General features: G+C 37.2%; 1 protein-coding gene across 1 annotated transcript in view; it reads left to right on the forward strand.

The window, feature by feature from the left end:
* LOC120766771 (synapsin) overlaps positions 1–24,252 on the forward strand; it is a 155,222-nt gene that overhangs the window by 26,346 nt on the left and 104,624 nt on the right. The window contains 6 exon segments of the mRNA XM_040092451.1: positions 7,356–7,724; positions 11,774–11,814; positions 14,760–14,836; positions 15,162–15,508; positions 17,785–17,945; positions 18,346–18,417. Coding sequence (XP_039948385.1) covers positions 11,779–11,814; positions 14,760–14,836; positions 15,162–15,508; positions 17,785–17,945; positions 18,346–18,417 — 693 coding nt within the window. The 5' untranslated portion in view covers positions 7,356–7,724; positions 11,774–11,778.

Genomic DNA, 24,252 nt, shown 5'->3' on the forward strand with positions numbered 1-24,252 from the left:
GTTGAGACATGATGTCAATATCATCAGCGTATGCCAGCAGCTGTAAACTCTTATAGAATATAGTACCCTCTCTATTTATATCTGAAGCTCGAATTATTTTCTCCAAGAGCAGATTGAAGAAGTCGCACGATAGGGAGTCGCCTTGTCTGAAACCTCGTTTGATATCGAACGGCTGGGAGAGGTTCTTCCCGATCCTGACGGAGTTTCATATTAGTTTTGCGTGGATACCAAGTTCAGACATAACGGCATGGAGGCAGTTCCTATTCATGCTTTCGAAGGCGCCTTAAAAATCAACGAAGAGGCGGTGTGTGTCAATTTTCTTTTCACGTGTGTTTTCCAAGATTTGGCGCATGATAAAAATCTGGTTGATTGTGGATTTTTCAGGTCTAGAACCACACTGATAAGGTTTGTTGAACGTGGTTTCAGTATTTCACACAGTACGCTCGATAGAACCTTATATGCGATGTTCAGAGGGCTTATCTCATAGTAGTTGGCGCAGATTATGGGGTCCTGTTTTTTTGAAGAGGATTAATGCCGCTTAGTTCAAAGCTTTGTCTGATTATAAGTAAAAATTTGCCTCATTTAAGATGAATATCCGAAAATGGGCTGAGTACCTTGATGGACCATTGAAATGAATAATGATAAATTAATTTTACTTAGCACCATATAAGTATTATATAAGAAAATAAGCACCGAAAAGACTTACAACATCAAATGCCTTAGAAACTTTTCTTAAACACACAGCAGAAATTCATATTTTATATCTGAAATATTTATATTATTTGTCCATCACGTCATTTATAGTTCTAAATACTAGAATTGATATCAAAATCAAATCTCTTCATAGAGAAAAATGAGAAATTTTATCAGAGCGTCTTTCTTTTCGAATGGCAATTCAAGCGAAATGTGAATTTACTCATCTAAATAATCGAAGAGATACCCTCTTTCATATACAAACCACTCATTATCATCTAAAAAATACATTTGTATCTTCGGAAACAAAGTAGCAAATTGAAAAAATGAAAAAAATTGAAGAAAAGCTGTGAATACTTTACACTTTTCTTACAAGAAAATTATGCAAAAACCAGACCCTAAACCAAAACAAAACGCAAATAAAAATGCAAACGAATTTATTTATTTAGCAAGAATCAAATTCAATGGCTATACAAAGCAACGTTTATGTTAAAATGCCACGTGCTCCAGCAAATGAGTGAAAAAATGCAATTTACAGAATTTAAAGTAATATTTATAAGGAATTGTGCATAAAGCAAGGTAAGCAGTTTTAGGAAATGGCATCGAATTGGTGAAATGGAGCTTACACAAGCAGTCCTTAAATGACTTAGGCTATATCAAAGCTTGAGCAGCAAACGATAAGACGAGCGATAACGCTAATAAACACATTCATACGAAATTGGCTAAGGAAAAGGTTGAAAATGAAAAGGAAAAATTTCAAAGCACAAAAGCAGGTGTAAATACGAAGAACTGTTGAGGCACGCGAATATGTATTACATGTACTATATAGTATATATGGTTGCGTAGACTTAGCTCGAGGCTTTTATAAAAGTGCTAGACGACAGTTTCACTTTCATTTTTTGCCGACAAAAGCAAGCAATAACAAATAACAATGTTTGTCGGCGGAGAAAGGGGGTAGATAAAAGGTTAGAAAGGTTACAAGCAAAACTCGTATATGAAAATGTGCTACAGTGTAACAAAATATCAATTTTGATTAAATTTGTGTCTTAAATTTTTTCAAGAAAATTTGGAACATTAAGAAACGCTGCATAACAGGAAAACTGAAATGATGTTGTCTCTTGAGATTGGCTTATAATGACTACGGTCTGTTTCGATATGTTTGAAAATATATATGTATTTTCACTTCAGTTATATAAAGAATATAATTCTAAAGCGCTTATTTTGCTTGGAGTTGATCTCGGTTACTTCTTTTACTGATTTTGGCAGCTAATGGCTAGTGGTTATATATGTAAATGTTTTGAGTATAATAAATAGCTTTTCTTTTCGTTGAAGAGCTTTTAGTATACTTAAATATTCCAAAAGCTAAATATCCATTTTACTTATGCTTCACTGAATCAACTTCTATCATTTACTCCAATTGCTTCAAATCTTGAATACGTTCTCCGAAATTTATTTCTCTGTGGCGCTTTAAACTTTGAACAAAAATATACATGTTTTACATACCTTTAAAGTTTATTCAATTATAGGTTATTGAGGTTTGTGACTCGACTAAACTATTATAAGGTCGCCAAAATGTAGGCAACAATTTACCTCAATAAGTGGCTACACTTAGGAAAAAACGTGATGGTATTTTTTATCTGAAATAATGTACTTAATTGTTATCCACTTTACACCCACTGTACAGCAAGTGTCGTCTCACACTGTGGCGTTAAAACTTGATAACATTGTGTTGCCTTGTCTACTTCGTGTGTGCAGTTAAGGATACTAAGTAAAAGCTAAATTCCTTTGAATCAACCGATACGCCCTTCCGCCATCTTAATGACAGCGACATTATGGGTACTAATGGCAGAAATCCCTTCGTCGATGCGCATACACGGCTAATGAACAGCCAGATAGTCAGATTGTCAAGTTGAAGGTTGCCAGCAGCGCAAGGTGCTGTAAGAATGTTCATAGTATGTATGAATCGCTTCACTTCCGCATAATTTCATTTATGAATTCTCTCTGATACTAGCAGATGGCAACTGAGCGATAAGGTGAAGGTAAATAATATTTAAGGTAAATCAGCTTAAAGGCATATCCGAAGTAGTTGATTGGCTTACTGGCTTACTTTGCTCGAAGGCAGGTAACTGTGTGTCGCTGGCATTCTACTGCTCGTGGGAGATAATTATCTTCGGCTGCGCATAAATTAATTTTTTCGGTATATTTTGTTTGTGGCGCCAATCTTGAGGCGCTTAAGGCGAGAATTAAATTAGGTACAACCAGTCGTAGGAGGGGCCTGCTATTAATTGGAATTTACTTATTTGATTTTAAAACGGAAATTTTGATTATTTAAAAGTTAATTTTTTGTCTGCTTGAAAATTTATTAACTATAGACCTTTCCAGCAATTTATTGAGTATATGATGATAGGATTTGAAAAGAAATCTACTTTAGGAAAATACATATGGCTAAATTTGAGCCTTAATTCTATTGTAACGGTTTTGAGAAATAAAGGTTTGAAAATCGTGTGGCACTTAACTAGTATTTACGGTCTTTACTTATTGTAATGGTTCTTAACATTAGTTGCATTTTGAAATTGAAGAATTTCCATAGAAAAGTCTCAGCTCCCTTAATATAAGAGCTCTCAGCAGAATTAAAGGCTTCAGTAAGTCATAAAAAGTGTTGAGAGTCTCTGCTTATCTCTCACGCTATCAGAACAATTTTCGAGCATTAATTTCTTCGTTTGAATCGTAGTTAAAGTCGTTAACAAATGTGGCTGGATGACTCACAATTTCCGGGAAAATTTTGACTACTTCGATTTTGAAAAAAAAACTCTGCAAAATGATAAAATTTTACTGCTATTTGGGATACGAGAGACAGAAAATTTTTAAAATTTTTGTGGCGTCACTTCATGAAAACTGGTGCCGAATTACGGTGGGGATCTGGCACAGAATTTACTCTGAGATCTGATGTATTTCCTGATAAATCAAGAGATCATTAGTTCACGAATGTTTAGCTTTCTATCTGTCTATTGAGATAGAATATCTTCCACGATGCTCAAATTTCCACTATAGAAGAAGTTTAGTTGAAAAAATCCAGAACATTTTGAAAGGTCGTTTGCGTGGACCACAGTGGCACTATTGATAACTGACGAATGCCTGAAATAAGTTGTCGTTACGATCGGTTTGTCGAATAGGCTTATAAAGGTTTGGTCAAAATATTTACTTTTTTAAAATTTTTAGAGTCCCTTATATAAAAAAAAACTTCATGCACCGCAATCCGCATCATTAAATTGCAAATTAATCACACCTTCTCGCTACCCGCCCCAATGCAATTAACAACAGTTAACGTTAATCATGTAAACAGCTCCCAGTATTCGTGTTTCCGTGACTGGTACGGAAATAAAAATGGCCGCAAACCCTCTCGCGTACAAAACATAAATATTTATTTGCTTTCAAATACTAAAAAAACTAAAAAAACGACTAGCCAACTACCTCAATATGACAAGAGTTTATCTGATAATTTTTTAAATTTTTTAAACGCCAGCGACCGTGGGGCGTTAGCCTCGTTATGAGGTGCGCGGTGACAATACACATGTTGCAACAGTTTGTACATATTGTAGACAGTCTTCTCTGAGTGGCGTTTTTGCTGTCGCCCTTTATGTATCCTTTCGACTGATTTTGAAAATATTTATACTCACGAGTGTGTGCTTTGGCTTTTATGTCATAAAAGCTGTGTTACATGCAAGCAAAACAACGCTGCTGCTACACCAAAAGGGACGGTTTGTGTATTTTCAACAGAGGAAACAAATATTTCGTGTGTCCAAACACACACACATACATATAGTATATGTACACATGTGTGAAATGTTACAACTTGCTGTAGGCGCATAAATCATGGCGCCTTTATGTATGTATGTGTGTGAAAACATAGTTGTTGTTTGTGTGAGTACGTAGAGTTATTTATTTAGGTATTACAACGAACCTTCAGTTCCGAGCTGAATGTAACATTTTGTTTGGCGTTTAAGGTAATAAAATTAGCGTGTTTATATTTCACCCGAATATGTGTGAAAAATAACATAATGGGCTTTATGCGATAAGTTAACCGAATATAAAATTCTTTTTTGATAAGTAAACATTTATTTTTACGTAAAGAAAATGAACTGCTTTTTAGGTTGACCGCTGCGTATGCGTAATATTTTGATGCGAAAAGTATTTTGAGTTTATTTTAAAGTGCTTTTTAATTGTGTCTTATAACGAGCTTGGACCAAACTCTAAAGGCACTAATGAGTCAAATTTAATAAAGCTTTTAATATTGGAAACTCAGCACCCTCAAGTTTCTTTAAGACCCGAAATAATTTTCCGACTTATATTTTCTGGGTATCGTTCTCAGTTAAGGTTCGTTGCTAGCGTTTAGTCCAAGCGACATACTCTCTAAGGACGTCATGCTTTCTGATAAAGATGAGTAAGAGATGTGTGCAGTAGATTTTTTAGCAAAAAAAAAAATGCTAGCAATGAGGCCCGAAATAAGTTCAGAATCTTATGTACATATATCTTGGAAAAAGTTCTTGCATAACAAAAGTGTTTTTTTTTTCAAAGAACAAAACAACAAATTTTAATGCAGCTTTCTTTTACAAATCTAATGAAACCGAGAAGGCGAGTCACCTGTTTCTTTGTGGAAATAACACTGTTGTTGTTGTAGCGGTAGAAAACATTTCCGAGGTAATTTTGAGGCATGGTGCCGAGTTGATGGTCCTTGACTGGATAAAAATCCGCGTCCGTTGCGGTTACTTCGACCAGACTGTTGTGGGGAAGGTGGAATATTGGAATACTAACAGTCATAGCCATCGGTTTCATATGGTATATCTACAGAGAAAACATAATTAATTATACGTTTGGCTAAAAAAACGCGTAGTTTCGGCCAATTTTAAATATTCAGTACGCGATGTTCAGATCGATAAGTTCGTTTTATGGATGTGATTAAACGTTCGATATTTTGTTGTTTGTATGTTTTCGGAGATTACTTGATTTTTTGTTTTAATTTGGATCGTGGGTTTTGAATTTATTTTTTTACAGTATTGGCGATAAACCGATCTTTGGTAGAAACGGCAAAGATATGGTGCTCATTATGAATAAACATACATTTGAGGAAAGTATAGAAATATTTAATTTTAGCAATGGAGCCAAGTAGCGTAAAGAAGAAACGAGTGGTGCGCTGTTGTTAACTCGGATATAATCGGGTAAGCAGTGTCTACGCCAGTAAGGAAGAAGATAAAGTAATGGACGAAGCAAAGCGAAATTATGACGCTTTAGAGGCACAGAACCAGTGCAGTATAGAAAATTTAAAGAAGACACGAGCTGTCGGATATTTTACGTAGATTCAAACAAGCGCCTTAATATTGAAATATCAATACGAATAAGAATGCTTGTGATAATGAATTGATTATTTGCTGCATTATAAAGCTAAGGAAAGGTGAACTGCACCCTTGGCAACTTCAAAAAAAGAAACTAGTAAAATGCAGGTAAACTTTGTTCAATAGCTTTGAAGTATCGAAGAAACTTGTTTAATAATGAATCCATTATAATTAGGCATACACAGCTACATGGTCAATTGTTTTAAATGTTTAAGTTGATACTCGTATTTATACACTTTTAAATAATACTTGTATACAGGAAAGTGTTTGTTTTCAAAGTTTTGTTGGCTTTGGGCCTGCCAAACCATATGAACTACTGTGGGCAAAAAGTAGTAAGACCCTTTAATGAAATTCTCGCGCGAAAACTCATTCGTCGAAGTTTCTTATAGGTTGATATCTCCATCTGCGACTCGCTGCTGAATTGCACCAAACTCAATACATTTCTTACCCTAATGCTTACTACTAATTTAAAGTGGATCACTTACGACAACGTTTTCGAATGGCGGTGAGCCGCCGATTCAATCATTGGAAAAGCCAGATTGGGTTTAGTGTGTCCTTGATGGGATTGGCAGGCAATCGTCTGCTATGAGCTCCTTGTCTACGGCCAAATTCTTAATTCGGATTTTTCACTGTCAATAATTGAACCGTCTGAAAGAAGCAACTGCCCAGAAATGGCCAGCTTCGGTCTGGAAGAGAGGAATTCTGTTCCATCAGAGCAACGTGTTGCCACTCACATCGATTGTGACTCGGCAGAAGCTCTAAGAGCTGTGTTGGATATTTTTATAAGACCAGCTGATTGTCCGGACCTGGCACCAAGTAATTACTAACTGTTACTGTTTACGATGAATGACTATCAAAGTCCCAAGAGAAGCTTGTGAAAATCAACTGTTTGCTAATGTGGACAAGGGTTTATATGAGGGTGGCATTATAATACCTATGTTTTATTTTATTTGTCCTATTTTTATCAGTGTTAGTGAACTTAGAAAGCCTTTGGCTCCCCCTGTATAAGTCAAATTGGATACAAGGATGGAAAATTAATAATAATGCTATATTATAATAAGTTAAGAAGAGATCTTAGAGTCTTGGTGTCCCGACTGTGGTAAATTCAGCTTTCATGCGTACGAAATCCCATAAACGTCTTTGTAACATAAATTTAATTCTATTTCTTTCATCATTAGCCTTCAAAGGATGGCATTTATATAGAAGAAACTGCAGTTTATTATTCTCAAGACAACGCAAATAACTTCAACATTCTAATTTAATTTCTTGCAGCTTTTGGGCGTGAATCGCAGACATTTCAACGTCTCAGCACTCAGCACGACAGACAAGTAAGGGCCGCAACTGACAGCGAGGATTGCCGCGTGTGGAAATCCTATTTAATAAAACACTTTTGTGTGCTCAATTTGCCAACTTCCTGTATATCCGAAGCGTTGAACAACGGTATAAACGCTCGCGCCTATTAAGGCACTTGGCTCTGGTAAGCGTAGAGTTGAACACCTGCGGACCGCGAGACAGTTGAGCGCACGTGTGCAAAGCGTCTCGAACTGAACAGCGCAGCACTGTTCGGTTAACTCGCAGTTTTCTGTCAATATTAGCGCTATAGCAACTGCTGGGTGTGGGCGATACTGCGCCCCGCCACCGGTAAGCCCTAAACTAATATTTATTCACACACGCACACATTCACACACAACTGTACATCTGCATATATTTCTATGTGTATGTAAATTCATATATTTATACGCACTTGCACAATCACCTTTTCACCTTTCACCGACCATTTGCACTTGCACATCAATGCTTGCACGAGGTCAACCATCAGCTGCAGAGTTCTTTTTTTAATTTTTTGTTGGCTTTGTGGCTTTTGTACGTGAATTTTTTTATTCATTTACTTTTTTGTTGTTGATTTTTTCGGTTTTATAATTTGTATTATTTATGTAATTAACTTTGAGTTAATATTCGTAAAAAGTAAAATATTATTTTTAAGTAACGGTAACAGTAAGAGTCGAGGGCCTTACGTATTGAATGCTACTCTCTGCCGTATTAGAATTTTTTTTGCTGCTAGCCGTAACTGAGATCGAAACCAGGTCTTGGAAAGTGGTAATGCGCACCTCCAACACACGTCGGCTACAGATAGTCTCAATTTAAAAAGGTCTCTGGAATCTGATTCTTTTTCACAAAACGAGATCACATGTTTTTCATGAAAACACAGGAGGGTCCAGTTAGCCGATCTGAACAACTAAATAAGCTATATTCTTCTTCTTTATTGTCGTAGACAGCGCTTATGAGGTTATGGTCGAGTTTACAACAACATGCCAGTCGTTCTCACACTTTGGCGCAAATTGGAGGTTCAAAGTGTAGCCAGGTCCAGGCTTTTCACCTGGTTCTTCCTCTGCTTCTCCCGGCGGGTATTGCGTCGATTACTTTCAGAGCTGGCGCGTTTTCGTCTATTCGCACGACATGACCTAGCCAGCGCAGCCGCTGTCTCTTAATTCGCTGATCTATGTCAATGTCGTGGTATATCTTGTGCAGCTCATCGTTCCATCGAATACGATACTGATCGCTGCCAATGCGCTAAGGACTATGAATCCTCTGCAGAACCTTTCTCTCGAAATCTCGTAGCGTCGACTCATCATGCCTCTGCACCATATAGCAGGACGAAAATAATGAGTGAGAGAGTTTGGTTTTTGTTCGTCGAGAAAGAACGAAGTAGCATCTGTTGGCATAAGTTGCTCTGCGTTGGATTTCGAGGCTCACATTGTTGTTGCTGTTAATAATGGTTCCAAGATTATTTGGACTTCGAAGTTATGACGGTCAACAATGGCGTCGAAGCCAAGTCGTGAGTGCGACGACTATTTATTTAAGGACAGGAGATATTTCGTTTTGTCCTCGTTCACTACCAGACCAATTTGCTTCGCTTCCTTATCTAGTCTGGAGAAAGCAGAACTAACGCGGCGGATGTTGAGGCCAATGTTATAATTATCATCGGCGTATGCCAGCAGCTGTACACTTATCAAAGTTTGTATCTTCTCGATTCAGCTCGAATTATTTTTTCTAGCAGAAGATTGAAGAAGTCGCATGATAGGGAGTGACCTTATCTGAAACCTCGTTTGATATCGAACGGCTCGGAGAGGTCCTTCCCGATCCTAACGGAGCTTTTGGTATCCGACCATATCCATCGTCATCGATTGGAAAATCGGGTACACCATCTCCTGGTGTTAAAATTTCACTGCTATTCAGCAGACTGGAGAAGTGCTCCCTCCATAATTTTAGTATGCTCTGGTCATCAGTCACTAGAAAACCTAGGGGGTTCTAAGAGGGTATGCTCCGGGCTGGAAACCTTCTGCTTAGACACCACATCCTTTTGTTGAAACGTTTCGAACATTACCTTTGTCGGCCAGCTTGCCAAGCTCTTCGTACTTACACATTTCGGCCTCTATCTTTTTTTGTCTGCAAATGCGTCTCCCTTCCTTTTTCAATTATCGGTACCTATTCCATCCCGCACGTATTGTGTTTGATTGTAACGTTGCGAGGTATACAGTCTGATTTCTCTCCACTGTGCCACGACACTCCTCATCATACCAGCTGTTCTTTTGCATTAACCGAAAAATAGCGGTTTCTTTTGTAGTTGTATGTAAGTAGCTTGAGATGTCGCTCCACAGTTCCCTTATACTGAGTTGCTGACGAGTGCTCTCAGAGAGCACGAGTTGAAGTCGAGTAAAAAATCGTTCGCCTGTCACCCGTGGTTCCTCCACTACTTTACGGTGCTTTGTTGTGGTACACCGATATCAGCATAATCTTATACAGAAAATCTTTAGTGCGAAAACAGCAGCATACAACAATGCATTAAGAACCTACTCCAACAGCTGAACTAGAAAGGTTACTCAACCAACCATCATAGCAGTGAAAAGCTCTGTAGCTCAAAATCAGTTGTAAGATTGGCAAAGTTGGATGGTTTTCGACAAAAACCTTCGGTATAGCTCAGGGGGTAACAACACATTATAAGCTGTTGAATGAGGCGCTAGCATGAGATGCTGGAACAGCTCCTCCGCTTCTAAGGGCCTTATCTAGAACTAGATATCTAGGATATGAAGTATCAGAATTTGACATTAATCCTCTGTTAAACCTCACAAAAAGCGTTGACGTAAACAATAGCTCATATTAAACTAAACCCCCATTTGGCATTACAGGGGACCTGTAGCTCTAGCTATGGCATGACAGACAGCCAGTATAACCAAATCTAACCTATGCCAAATAACAAATACTTCTTCTTGCTCCAGTTCATAGGATTAAATATGGCTCTAGAAAATATTTCATGTTCTTCTCCGAGCCGTATAAAATCGACGCAATTTTCTTAGAGCTCGTTGGACCACTTAAACTTGACTTGCTATGGTTTGAGCAAATCTGGAATGAGTTCTATAAAACTCAGATAATAATTCCTCTTTTCTAAGGCATGTCGTGACTGAAAAACTCATTGACCAGAGTACAAAAATAATTTTATATTTTTGACGCTGAAAATGGTTTATATTGCAATATTATTCAAACGCAACGATCTGCCAAAGTTTTCTGGATATATTTTCATGTTACTTCTTCCGATTGAATGCAATTTTGCAGAAATATTTTATTTACAAAGCATATACAAATTTCGAAAATCTGCCATAAAATTTCATTTCATTTATTATGTTCTAACAAGTACTTTTATGAGCTGCATTCGCTACAAAGCGCATATTTTATGAATTGAAAATGTCGCCAGTTTCTGCTGCGGTAATAAGTTTTCCGCCTAAATGTATACTCAAAGAAAATTGATTTTCCATTTCATGCAGCAAAAGTACAAACAATATACATGCATACACGTATATACAGTAATTTATTACGATGCCAAGAAACATTTGCGCATTTCAGTCACGTCAACAACACTGCCACCTGACTAACAAGGTCGACCGCCTGCCGCTAACGAAAGGCAGGTAACAACCACAAAAATGCTTTATACTTGTGAAACATTATAAATGTGAGAAGCACATTTGTATGCAAGTATATACATATGTACGCGTATTTGTGGCGGGCTTGTCGTTGAGACTGTAATTGATGCGCTGCTGTCAGCCTAGCCGTGTTTAAGCGCCATCAGTGACCTCTACCCAATGTCTGTAAGCGTAAAAGGCAAAACTGAACTGGCGAAAACACTTTTTCTATATCTTTACAACAATAAAAATGTTGAATCTTCTTGCGGAGTATTGATGCTGTTGCTCAATCGTCGCACGCGCCATTGGCTCAATTGTGTGATGATGGCGTATGGTATTAGATTTGTGGAAATGTCGCAGGCAGACAGTTTTCTTGTCTGTCTTGTATGGGAAAATCCTAGCAATAGTTTCAGAATGCTGCGCGTTCGCACGCGCCAAAGTTAAATGTGCAATTATTTATTATTACTTATAATGTTTTATATCGATAATTTTTCTACTGATTTCTCCAACTTTTGCTTACTTATGTACGTGTGTTGCCTACAAATCGTGCGTTTTGCTTTTTTCTTTCACATGTTTTCTTTGCATGCGCTCATTAAGAACTCTTCGTCATTTATTATGGTGTAAAAACATTATTTTAATGTCTGAGAGCATTAACTTTTGTTATAATTACATTAATTTGCTGCACTTTGTGAGCATGCACATTTCTGTTTACTTATTTACTTTTATGCAAAGTAGCAGTGATGCAAGCAAATTTCGATAACAACGTCACAGAAAAGGTAAAATTAATTAAAAACAAAAACAAAGTATATTGAAAAGGTAGATTGCGTCAATTTTCATACCCATCAGTTTCATGAAAATCCCTCACTTTCACTTTCACTTCAATCTCAAGTACATCTCTGTTTCTCTCTCTCTTTTCCACACTCATTCTCTTCGTATTATATATGTAACGTTCATTTTCGTATGCTGTCCTATTTATATATAAATATAATTATTATGTAATTAAAATTTTACCAAGAAATTTACTAATCCAACTTTGAAGGCATATGAAATTTTAGAAGGCTAAAATGAAAGCGTTGCTTCAAAATAGCTGCCATAAGCAACCAGCTTTTTACGATTTTTACCATCTTTCAGCGTGAAGATTTCATTTGAAGTGAAAGGTTTTTAGTATTTTTAGACTAGCTGGATAATTAGATATGCGTTTAAACAGTTTGAAAATTTATACAAATATGAAATTTAAGAAATACTAAAAGCAGTGTGGGTGCCTACAAAAGTTTATTTACGGAAGTTTATGTAAGCTGATTAATTGTGCGCCAGTGTTAGCGAAAATTATGCTATAAACCTTGCTAACTTAGAAGTAGGCTAAATATAACGGGTTTCACTCATATGTCTATATAAAATAATTTTTTTTGCCAAAAGAAGTGTTTAATATTTATGAAATAGAGGCTGTTCGAGCCTCAAGCACTGCAGCAGTATAGCAAAGCATGACATTGCAGGCGAAAGTGTTGCAGTATAATTATCAGCTGAGTACCCGAAGAAAAACAAACTAAACAGGGCTAACAGTCATTTGCTTCCTCGAACATCCGCATAGCGGATTTTTTTCTCATTCCGTGAACTACATACATATGTTGAATGTTCATCATACGCAGTGTCACACTGCTCTTTTTGCCTTTTAACAACTTTTACTGATTAATTTTTCTAAAATAACAAAGTAACAATATTTTCGTCAATATTATGATGCTTCTGATAGAAAGATAGATAGTAGATATAGCCATATATCTATTGTGCCCTCTTCTATATCAAATATTGTCACAAAGGTTCAGCATCCTAAATAATTCCAGGAGCCTACTGTGCGCGACTGAGGTGATGTGATCTCTGCCTCCTGCCCCCTGCCCCCTGCAGATGGAACCTAGGGCCTTGAGCCTGCTTCTGCAAATTACTTTGCAATCCAGAATCAGGTGTTCTGGAGTTTCCTGTTCCATGTCGCAGAACCGGCAGTTTGTACCAGAGTCTATGCCTATGTTGGACATGAGCCTGCAGTGCGCTGTATAGAACGCAACAAGGAGACGTAATTTGTGTCGACAGTCGCTGGTTGCGATAGTTGTGGTGGCAATTTCAATTTATACACATTGACTAATAGCAAAGACTTCTGTCTAAAAGATGCTCGAAAAACTTCCTATTGGTATGGATAGTGTACCACTGTATAGTGCTGCCCCTCAGTAGTATGTCGACAGTGGAATCATTCCACTTCGCATTACTGCCGAGAGTAACTCTGAACTTCTTTATATAGTTAACCCTCTACGTAACGTCGTCACTTGGAAAAAGGGAACTTCAAGTGCTGCGGCTGGGCAAGTGCGCATCGTGCCTGGAACGCAGACACAGGAGAGTCTTTGCGTTACCTATGCTTGCTTTGGGTTCTCGAAATAAAGTCCATATTTTTATAAAGTCGTATAAGTCAGTCTTAGCTATGAAGTGATAATGGATGTTGAAGTTCCCATCCTAGTGATATCGGTGTATTTTATTGCCATACATCACTCATACAAGTTTTATGATATGTTGACTTGATCCCATTGATAGATAGCCTAATCGTAAAACTGATGTTGATAGATAGGTCTTGAAAATATACACCTCCACTAACCTTCCTAAGATTTGACCCATCTGTAAAGAAGCTAAATGCCTCCCTCTCCCTGTGGGAGAGCGACTAGTACCATCAGAGATTGGTTTGGCGACTCCATGTTCCAAATGATTCTATATAAGAATTTTGAGAGAATTCCGAGTGTTCAGATATTTACATGAAGTCCCAAAATAAATTTCTGTCAATAACTTGTACTTCTGTCTTGTCGTTAATATCTACTTGAAGTTACGGTGTTGCACTTTCGGATTACTTTTTGTAATTTTTGAGTAAAGTGACGTCAAATTTTAGACATGTTTTTGGAAAGCGGTTAATATTTACTCGTTAACTTTAACGTGCGTAGTTAAAAAAAAAACTCAGTCAACTGCATTAAAGCCGCAAATAGTCAGCTTACGAGCTTTGTATGTACTATTGAGCGGCATATAATCCCACAACAGGCAATGCAATGTAACATAACAGTACATAGAGCGTTAACTTCCGTTTATTAGACCAGGCAACATCACCAAAATATATAGTATAGCTATAGCTAGGTAGTATATGTAGTAGAACAGTGACATACAGTAAAGTTAAAATATTTTTGATACAGTTAATTTCGGTTTATGTTCAGATTAGCGCAATTAAATTACTGGGTAGGCATATAAGGTATGCATACCGAATATATACCAAATATATAACCGTTAACACAACTACAAATAATGAATAAATTTATTGCACCTAAATAAAATTAGTTAATAATTTTCAATTCTGTGTCTGCCAACTGTTTGTGTTTTGTGCAAAAGACTATCATTTACTTTATTTTCATATAAAAAATGCAAGGAAACAGAGCTTTATGTGCTTTTTGTAAACGAATTTGCCGTGTCTTGCTTACACTTTTTGTCAAAAAAGCTTTTTATGTTGAGAAAATTAAGTGCATTTAGTATAAAATTTAACCAGCTCGAATGTGTAATATGTAAAAAGCAGATATCATAAACAATTTATACGAGTTATAGTCGTAGAATTACAGAAGAAGCACCACTAAGAATACCAGAGTAAATTGAAAAATTATTTTTTCTGCTTTCCATGCGTTCCTCTTTTGGCGTTAATGCGCTGCAGGAGCCTAAAACCAGCACCCTGAATTTCTCATCGTTCAAATCAAGCTTTACTTCTAATGTTAATTTCCTGAAGAGAAGGTAAAAGCCTTAAAAATCCAAGCAGACGTGCTCAGGCCGTCTGCCACAGCAGCGATTAGCACTAATTTAAAATTTCATATGTTCTCTCCATTTTCTTCTTTCATGCCGTTTTTATAACTGTTTTCTTTATTAAATAATCAAAAACGATATTTGAAAACATAAAATCAAAAAAAAAAAAAAAACTCAACCAACGCTATGTAAATACATGCAACTCCACCAACCACCGCTACCACCAACACATACACATATACAAACACAAACTCGTACACACACACACACGAAAAACCGAAAATATTTTTCCAAAAACAAACAACAACAAAAACAGATTTAGCTCGGGAGACCTCTCTTCCGAGCACGATGATGTCGATCCCAGTCAACTGCCGCCTGCTGCGCGGCCAATTCAGGATCAGCCCACGAAGCCGCCAATCAGCAGTGGTGGTCCACCGGTCATGCCACCGCCGCCAGCACCAGGTGTTCCGCCTGCCGGTGGCACTGCTGGTGCCCCTGGCGGTCCGGAGTTGTCGCTGAGTTTCGGTGGTGGCAAGGCAGCGGCACCAGCACCGCCGCGCGGCGTCAGCGCTCCAACCAGCCCAGCGAAGTCGCGCGAGAGTTTGCTGCAACGTGTGCAGAGTTTGACAGGAGCAGCGCGTGATCAAGGCGCTTCCATTTTGGGTAAATTCATTTTTATATTACTTTAATAACACACATATTATATTAAATATATAGATGGCTTATGTGATTGATGAGCGCAGCAGTTAATCGGCAAATTATTGTTTTTGTTCCGTTTCCATTCATCTTTGATGATATTCTGAGCTGTCAGATGCTCGTTTTAAGGTGGATATACCATAGCTGACTTTTTATTTGATGACAGGAACTGATCCGTTTTGCCCTTATTCCACACCTATTGCTTATTCAATTAGATGAAATGGTACTTGAATACTTTGGTTCCACTTTTTGGATTATAGTGTGTATCTCTATCTGAAAATCCTGTTTTTCATTAAAGGAATTGGAGATGTTTTGTCTCGGAAAATACTTTCAGTGACCATTCTACGTATAAGATTCTGAATATAGTGAAATGTGAGCCTAACTAGAAAATACGGTGTATATATGTGAAAGCAATTCATTAAATTTTTCTAACGTTTTCATTAATTTGTGCTCGTTTTTACGCCATTTTTTCTCAAATCAAAACTTGTATCAACCAAGATGTAATATCGAACGAACAAATTGTTCGACAGCTGTGAAGTAAGGACACTGTATTTTGAATGTTAATTCTAACCAGACAACATATTCTGGACACAATACGAACTACTATATCAACGACACTTCCGTGGATTTTTAAGTGATTGACAATGAAGTGTTTAAGCCTTGATTTCGTAAAGGCGAGACAGTCAATGAGGAAGTGTTGAGATTTTTCTGCACCGCCTTCTTCCAAATAAATCTAACCACTGTCATCTGGTAAGATTCTCAACCTTACCGCGTGTACAGCAATAGGATAGTTATCAGATAAAGATCTGCAACTAAGGAAATGTTAGTCTTACTGGAGCGAAGAGCCCACTCAAGAGTGGAATGTATGAATAGAACGGGCACCGACCGGTTCCTATTCTACTTATAGCGATTTAGGCTGTACTTCCAGACGTATATCAGTCGTATTAGTCTTATCACAAAGTATCCGGGTTAATTGTTAGCTAGGTTAACCATTTAACTAATCTTGACCACACAGTTAGTAAGAACAATCGCCGCCCTACTATACCTACACCTGAATAGTGACTTCTCTGAAGGAGGTTGCAAACCGGAGTAGTAGATACGTCGTTACCTTAAAGGCAACAACCACGATTTAATACAGTTGCTATAGTCAGAAAGCCTGAAATTGTTCTTGATATATAGATTCTGACAATATACCCTTCCACCAACATTCTCAAACTATGACCAGCCGATAAAGAAGCTCAATGCCTTTCTGCGCCCTCCCACATCTCTCTCACATATACATATGTATGTATGAGGTTTGGTTTGGCGACTCCAAGCCACCAAAAGATACGATCAAAAGTCAACGTGTGCGAGAATTTCCAAGTGATTTCAGATTTTTCTGAGTCTTATAGCTATTTTCGTGTCTATGGACGTTCCTGGCTTAATTGCTTGATTATGGTATCGTTAAATCTCACGATATTGGAGGCCACGGCACAGACCCGAGGTAATTCGCTAGCCAATTGATTGTTTCCTTGGTTATATGGCATGTAGCGCCTCGCAAGTCTTGTTGGAACAAAAGGTGGTCCACATTCCCATCCTCTAATTCAAGCACGTAAAAGTAATTAACCATTGCTCTATAGCCAGATCTATTGACTGCACAATTATGTCGAATTCATTTTTGAAGAAATATGAACGCAGCAGTAGCCCTCGGTGCGCTCTGTGAGACATATCTGAGGATGCATTTTATCCACTAGAGTATACCAAGTATTAATCACAATTATTAGGTTGTGCAATGGATTTAGTATTCTACCATTCAAAGACTACAATTTTAAAAAAAAATATAATTAAATACCACAACAGTTCAAACAGATGACTATATATGCAAAATAAAGTCGGTAAATTATATTTATTCACAGACTGATCTTCTTAATCTATATTATCCATAACTAATTCATTGTAAGCTCTTTAATAGCTTGCTCTCTTATATTCTCATATTAACCGGCAACCACTCTTACTCAACGCAATTAAACAGTTTCCTAACTGTTAATAAAATTAGCTACTTTTCGCGCATAACCGCACTCACTTACTTGTTGTTTTGCCGACATTAAATTGTCAAAACTTTTGCGCTCATTAAAAGTTCGTAATCCTATAAAACGCTCACAAATTTTTTGCGTAAATTTGAGAACACCGGTATTAACCAACAACCAACCACTAGCTTAATCACTACTAATGAAGTCTCATTAAAAATGCATATGTAAATATAGGTGCTGCGGTGCAGAGTGCCACACGGGCGCCAACCTTCAACAAGGACAAGTACTTCACGTTGCTCGTACTCGACGACCAAAACACCGACTGGTCGAAGTACTTCCGCGGCAAGCGGCTACATGGCGATTTCGATATACGCGTGGAGCAAGCTGAGTTCCGGGTGAGTAGTTGTAACAAGCGCGTGGCGACCGAGAGATTTTTAAAATGTCTGTTGCAACCGAAAGTGTGTGGCTCGTGCGTCATGCTGCAGCCTAGCTGGCCTACAGCAAACATGCGCCCACTGGTGGACAATTGTTTAGTTTTTCTCTCACTTAAATTCCATTTTTTGTTTTTGTTTTACAAATTTTGCTTTGATGGCACTTTCACCTTTGACCTTGCGCGCTAAATATTTAATGAGCAGTTGTGAGTATGTGTGCGCCGGACTAATTGCGCTTTCACACCTCGATTCTCCACGCGTTTGCCACTTGCAACGACATTCCAACCTCCGTTTGCCGCTTGCTGCCTCACATATTATAAAATGTAACGTTTTTGTATGGGTGTGTGTGTGTGTTTATTTGCAGGACATTTCGCTTACTGCCAGCGCCGAAACTGGACCCATTATTTCCATGGCTGTCTACCGTGGCGGCACCAGGGTGAGTAACTGAACTATAAACTTTGATTTAAACCGTTATGCCTCTTATCCACGCATGCAACATATGAGCTGGCATGCGTGAAAGTACCGTATATAGGTATGTATGGAGTATGTGAATGCGTGCTCGCATTTTAATTGCTCCCTGTTGACCAAGTTGAGTAAATATTGCCCCATCATTCATGTTATGCACAGGTATATACGTTAGGCCCACATACATACATACATATGTCCGTTATGTTCGTAAAGCTCCACCACTCAGCCTAGTCTGGGCCTTTGTGAACTTTGTTTGCACTTTGACTTTAGTTTCATTATGATGCTCGCAGTTGCAGCGAAGCCACTCAAGCGCATTTATTTCCATTTTCCGTTATAAATTATATACATATGTCTACATTAAGACGGGTCCGAATCTGACCAACGAAAGGAAACCAAGAGATTGGATATAGGGCATACCTCTTTCCATGAGCATTTTTTTTATATCATACAACCGGATCATTATAGGTCGGAAATTTAATATATGACAACTAATGAAGTACGGATTGCAGTAGTCAAATACGTTGACTGTAGAAGTACCGCTCGCTTAAGTTAAATTCGATTTTTTTCTATAGAACTATGTGTCATAAAACTAAGTGTAAATACAAGTATGTCTACGAACTCCGAGACTTTGTAGTCAATATACATATATAATAGAATAAAACAATGGTTACACAATACCTGTAGACTCGTTGGGAGTTTTATTGGTTGTTGTTCAGAACCGCTAGGTCAAATAGTAGAATTGAATAGCTACTATTTTACTACTACATAGATCAAGTGTCTGAGTTGACAAGTGCGAGAGAGTTTACAAAATCTTATGGAATAGTTGGAATAAACTCCCGTTCCGTTGACTAAAGGTATGGCATTCAAGATGTTTCTCAAATAGCTGAGCAATAACTGGACTGTCGAGGAGATATTGTCGATATTATTCTTTGACTAGCCTTTGGAGCCGGCTAAAAGTGGAGCATTATTACCTGTACTAATTTCGAATAACGTCTGCTCAAAAAACTACTACAACCGGAGGAAGCCCTGATGAAAGCATGTAGCTCAGTTGTGTGCATGAGTTACACTCTAGACTAGTTGGATCCCATATTCACACAAGTTTTGGTGGTTTGGAGTTCATACAATTCCGAGTCGTCCAGCACATCGGTCCGTGATGCTTGCTCGAGCTGCTTCACTATTTATGGTATGCGTTGTTGTTACCCATGAACTGACTGCTGAGAGAAAGAAAATATATAAACATATTTTCTAAAGTAGTTTAAGATAAGGGTTCTTCTGTCAGTTACTTTTTTAGTGACTGCCAAGTGATAATTTCTTAGTAGGAAAAAGTGACTGAATGCAGGCCTTGCGGAATGATTGGACTTCTATCCATTTAAAACCTATGACTCTTTTGTGCATCTCGATTAAATTTGCATATGATCATCAATTTCGTTTTTCGTATACGACAGCTCGCCTGTCCTTCTTCTTTTTCGCTGTTTGGCGCTTTCTCCAGCTGGGCTTTCCAACGGAGTAGAAGTCTTCCTCTTCTTCTGCTTCCCCCGGCGGGTACTGCGTCGAATACTCGCAGAGCTGGAGTGCTTTCAACCATTCGGACGACATGACCTAGTCACTGTCTCTTAATTCGCGGAACTATGTCAATATCGTCGTATATCTCGTACAGCTCATTGTTTCATCGACTGCGGTATTCGCCGTCGCCAATGCGTAAAGGACCATAAATCTTTCGCAGAACTTTTCTCTAGAAACTCGTTACGCGGACTCTTAAGATTTTGTCATAGTCCATGCCTCTTATTTTCTCCCGGAGTGGATTAAAAAATCGAGAGTCGCCATGTCTGACACTTCATTTGGTATCGAACGGCTCGGAAAGGTCCTTCCCGATACTGACGGAGCTTTTGGTATTTCTCCAAATCATTTTACACAGCCGTTTTAGTTTTGCGGCGATATAAAATTCCTTTTCGTCCTGTCAAAAGCGGCTTTAAAATCGACAAAGAGTTGGGATGTGTCGATCCTCTTTTTTCTTCTTTTTATTAGTAGTGCTTTTTACGTAGCGGGTCGCAAACCCATGTCTCAATCCTGTAGAGCGATGATTCGGTTCGCTTTCTCACTTAAGTTCGCCTTTAAACGGGTGTTTTTGGCTACCCTGAGAATACTTGGTCTAAGACTCGAAGAGGTGAGCTACTTGAGCCATTGTAAAAGAATCGTTTCTGGTCACTCCTAAGTGAATGGCGCTCAGAGAACTTTCCTCACATGTGTGAAATTCTACACATAGCTCCATCCTCCTTCAAATACATATATTATGTAATATATTTTCATTTTATAAAAACCTTATTACTTCTTTTTAGCAACCAAGCTTTGTGCTCATGCAACCGTATGCATACCAAGTCTTATCGGCAATTAGGCTGGCAAGTTTGTTTTTCTCTGAACACTCGCTGCCACGTCGACTGTGAAGGTCACCGCCATTAATGATTTACTCAGAAATGTATGCGTGTTTGCATAATGGGCCCCTGGCGAGCTGCGCGGAAACAAGTGTTCTGCGACATAAAATCATTTGTTTATAAACATGCGTGCTTATTATGATAAGCAAATGCATATAAATCTGTTTGTGGACTCTTGGCGCACTAATTGGTACTTCACACTTATTTGATGACAAAATGCGTACACATTTCTATCTAGAATGTCTTTGTATTAGTGCTTGTGTAATCAAAAAGTTCGGTATTAGAAATAACTATGATAAACTTAGAGAGCATTTTAAATAAATATTTAATTTTTAAATTGTTAAAACAGCTAAGCAAACTCGTCGCCTGCAACAATTTTTTAATCTAAAATGAAAAATATTTTTGCGCGTAGTTACCGCCTCTTTAAATTGTTTTCTTCAGCATATTTCTAGAGTCTAGACGAATATATATTTGTAGTATGGGTAGCATAAAAAATTGCTTTACGAAGATTTACAGTTTCGAATATTTTCAAAAGGAGTTGACAGCTCTTTACAATTTTTACTAAAATTAGAAATTAAAATGCTACAATGTGGAAATTAAACTAGTCAGTTCTAAGAAATTTGTTTTTTAGTTTTATTTTTGAAAGAAGGTTACCAGATTTTTGAAAAATTTCATTTAAACAAATTAATAAAAGACATACAATATAAGTATAAAGATCATCCAATTCGATCATCATCCAAAGAAAATTTATTGAAATTAAGTAGCACTTCTTCTGAACATGGAAAAATCACCCGATTTCAAGACTTTTTTCTTCAAAAACGACTAATTTAATTTTAATGCTCGAAGTTGTTAAACAATTACAATTTTTTATAAAACATTATATGAGTTTTAAAGACGTAAAATTTGGCTAAAAAATAAAACCCTTCGGAAAAAGATGCGAACGCGTTGACAGGATAATTCCTTATATAATCATGTAAAACGAAAATATAGTTAGTTAAAACCTTATCCTAGAACTTGGACGAAGGAAAGAAAACTGAAAATTGGATTTTTGGGAGACATTAAAAAAAAAAACAGAAAATTTCAATGAAAATTTCGTGACATTTTTTTTTTTCAATAGTTGTGATCGAAAAAAGTTCTTCATTTTAGGTAGAAGTCTGGTAACTTGGGTACAATAAATCGAAAATTTTTTTTGCTTAATTTGAAAGTAAAATGTCTCGAGAATATACTGTGAAAATTTCAGACTGAAATCCGAAATATTTCGGGAGTTAAAACGAGTTTCCTAGAGCGTCTATGAGTCCTCTCTCTCGGAGTTGTTGAATTTTAAACGCATTTCTCTAAAACATTGTTTTTCTGGTCGGTCCGGGTCCTAACTTTTATTCTACTGAACCGATCGCTTTTAATTTTTAACAGGCTGTTCTACACACTCATAGTTCTCGTCGGTACTAACCCCTAACTTTTTATTTTACAACCCTTTCTTTGCTAAAATAAAAGGACATTTTTCAAAATCCGCCATTTTGTTATTTACCCTTGAAATTTATGTAACTTCAGTAGTTCCGACCAGATTGACATGTCTATAGATTAAGAGTAATCAAGAATAAGTATTTGACTTCAGATAACATCACGAGCCATCACCCTGGCCAGCCACGTGCATTTTTTTTTGAGGTTCCAAATTCGAGTGACAATAATAATAGTAATAAAGTATTAAATTTTTTCAAATACATTTTTTTTTATATTTTCAATATGTAAATAAAAACACTCCAAATATTCAAGATAATTCACTTTTATTTTCCTATAAAAAACCACCCTCCAAAGAAGTCATGAAAATATGCATACGTTACCAGACTACTACCTTAAGTTTTAAGAATTGTATCTCGAAGACCTTTGTAAAATTTCATGAAAATCGGTAGTCGATTCAAAGCCAACCGACTTCCAAAACACATTTTCGAGAAAAATGCGTTGAAAGACGGCACTTAGTCTAGCTAGCCTCGAGCGCACAAGTTCTCAAGGCTGTATCTCCGAAACTATTACTCCGATTAGCTTGAAAATTTGGGATAATATTCTAGAAGTGTTGTAAAATTTAATAAAACAATAAATAAATAATAATAATACATTTTTGAAACCTGTGAGCCAATGTAACCCCTTAAACTTTAACACGGCGTCTACATATCATTCGAAAGTAAGTTACTTCTTCCTTAAAACATTTCTAAACTAAGAATCGGTTGATAATTAGCTAAGATAGGGGCTAATATTGGGTAAAAACAACTTTTAAACTAAAGTCGAGATATTGAAGATAGAAATTACAAAATTGGATTCTCGTTTTGCTCGACAAGATCTACAAGAAAAGTAATTTCAGTTCCCAGGTATTTCAACTTTAGATTTTTTTGTGTAATACTACTATGGCCAAAAGTAAGACTATCTTCAAAATTTTTAAGTTCTTAATTTATTTTAAAAAATGTATGTCGACTCCTTAAAGTTATCCACATTGGTCCCAATACATTTATTCCAACCTTTTTTCCAATCCTCGAAACAGTTGCCAAAGTCAATGCGTGTAGCGATTCACATTTAATGTCGGTAATTGACTCAAAACGGTTTCCTCGAAGCGGTCGTTTGAGAAGCAACGCAGCATGCGGCAGCGCATTATCCTGGTGCAAAAACCAACAGTTGTCGGCCCGACTCTTTCTACGAATGGCTCCGCCAAACGGAACATAAAAGTCAAATAGTATTCTTTGTTAACCGTTTGGCAGGTCGGATTGAAATTTTAGTAGTCAGAAAGCATTGTTACACAATTGTAACGCGACGCTGTTTTTCGAAAACATTGAGTGATTTTGGAACCAAGCATGCTTTTACTTTTCTTAGGCGAAATTGTTCTTTCAAAATGGTTTTCACTGATCCTTCCCATATTCCAACGATACCTTAAGACCTCTGACTATTAATAGTCGATTATCCAGCACCAATTCTTTTATTTTATTGACATCTTGATCATCAGTTGATGTTGATGGCCGTCAAAGTCGGAGATTAGAGACTACTATGGTATTACAAAATATTTAAAAAAGCAGAAAATGCCAGTAAAGGAGAATAAGAAGAAGCACAATAACTCAGTTGGAGATTAGAGACTACTATGGTATTACCATAAATTGATAAAATCTCAGTCAAGAATGGACGAGAGAATGAAACTTAACCTTAGAGACTGTTTTAGTATATACGTAGCTCAAAACCTTTCCAACTTCTTTTCCAATCGAGATAAAGATAAAAATAATGAACTATTTTTTCCAATAGATTGGTCTTTAGTAGTGCGTATACCTTGATGTAGAAGAGCGATTAGGTTACATTATATAGGGCTAAAAAGAATAAATCTTCCATAAGATGACAGCCTT

Source organism: Bactrocera tryoni, chromosome 1 (genome assembly GCF_016617805.1).
Source record: "Bactrocera tryoni isolate S06 chromosome 1, CSIRO_BtryS06_freeze2, whole genome shotgun sequence".
Lineage (NCBI taxonomy): Eukaryota > Metazoa > Arthropoda > Insecta > Diptera > Tephritidae > Bactrocera > Bactrocera tryoni.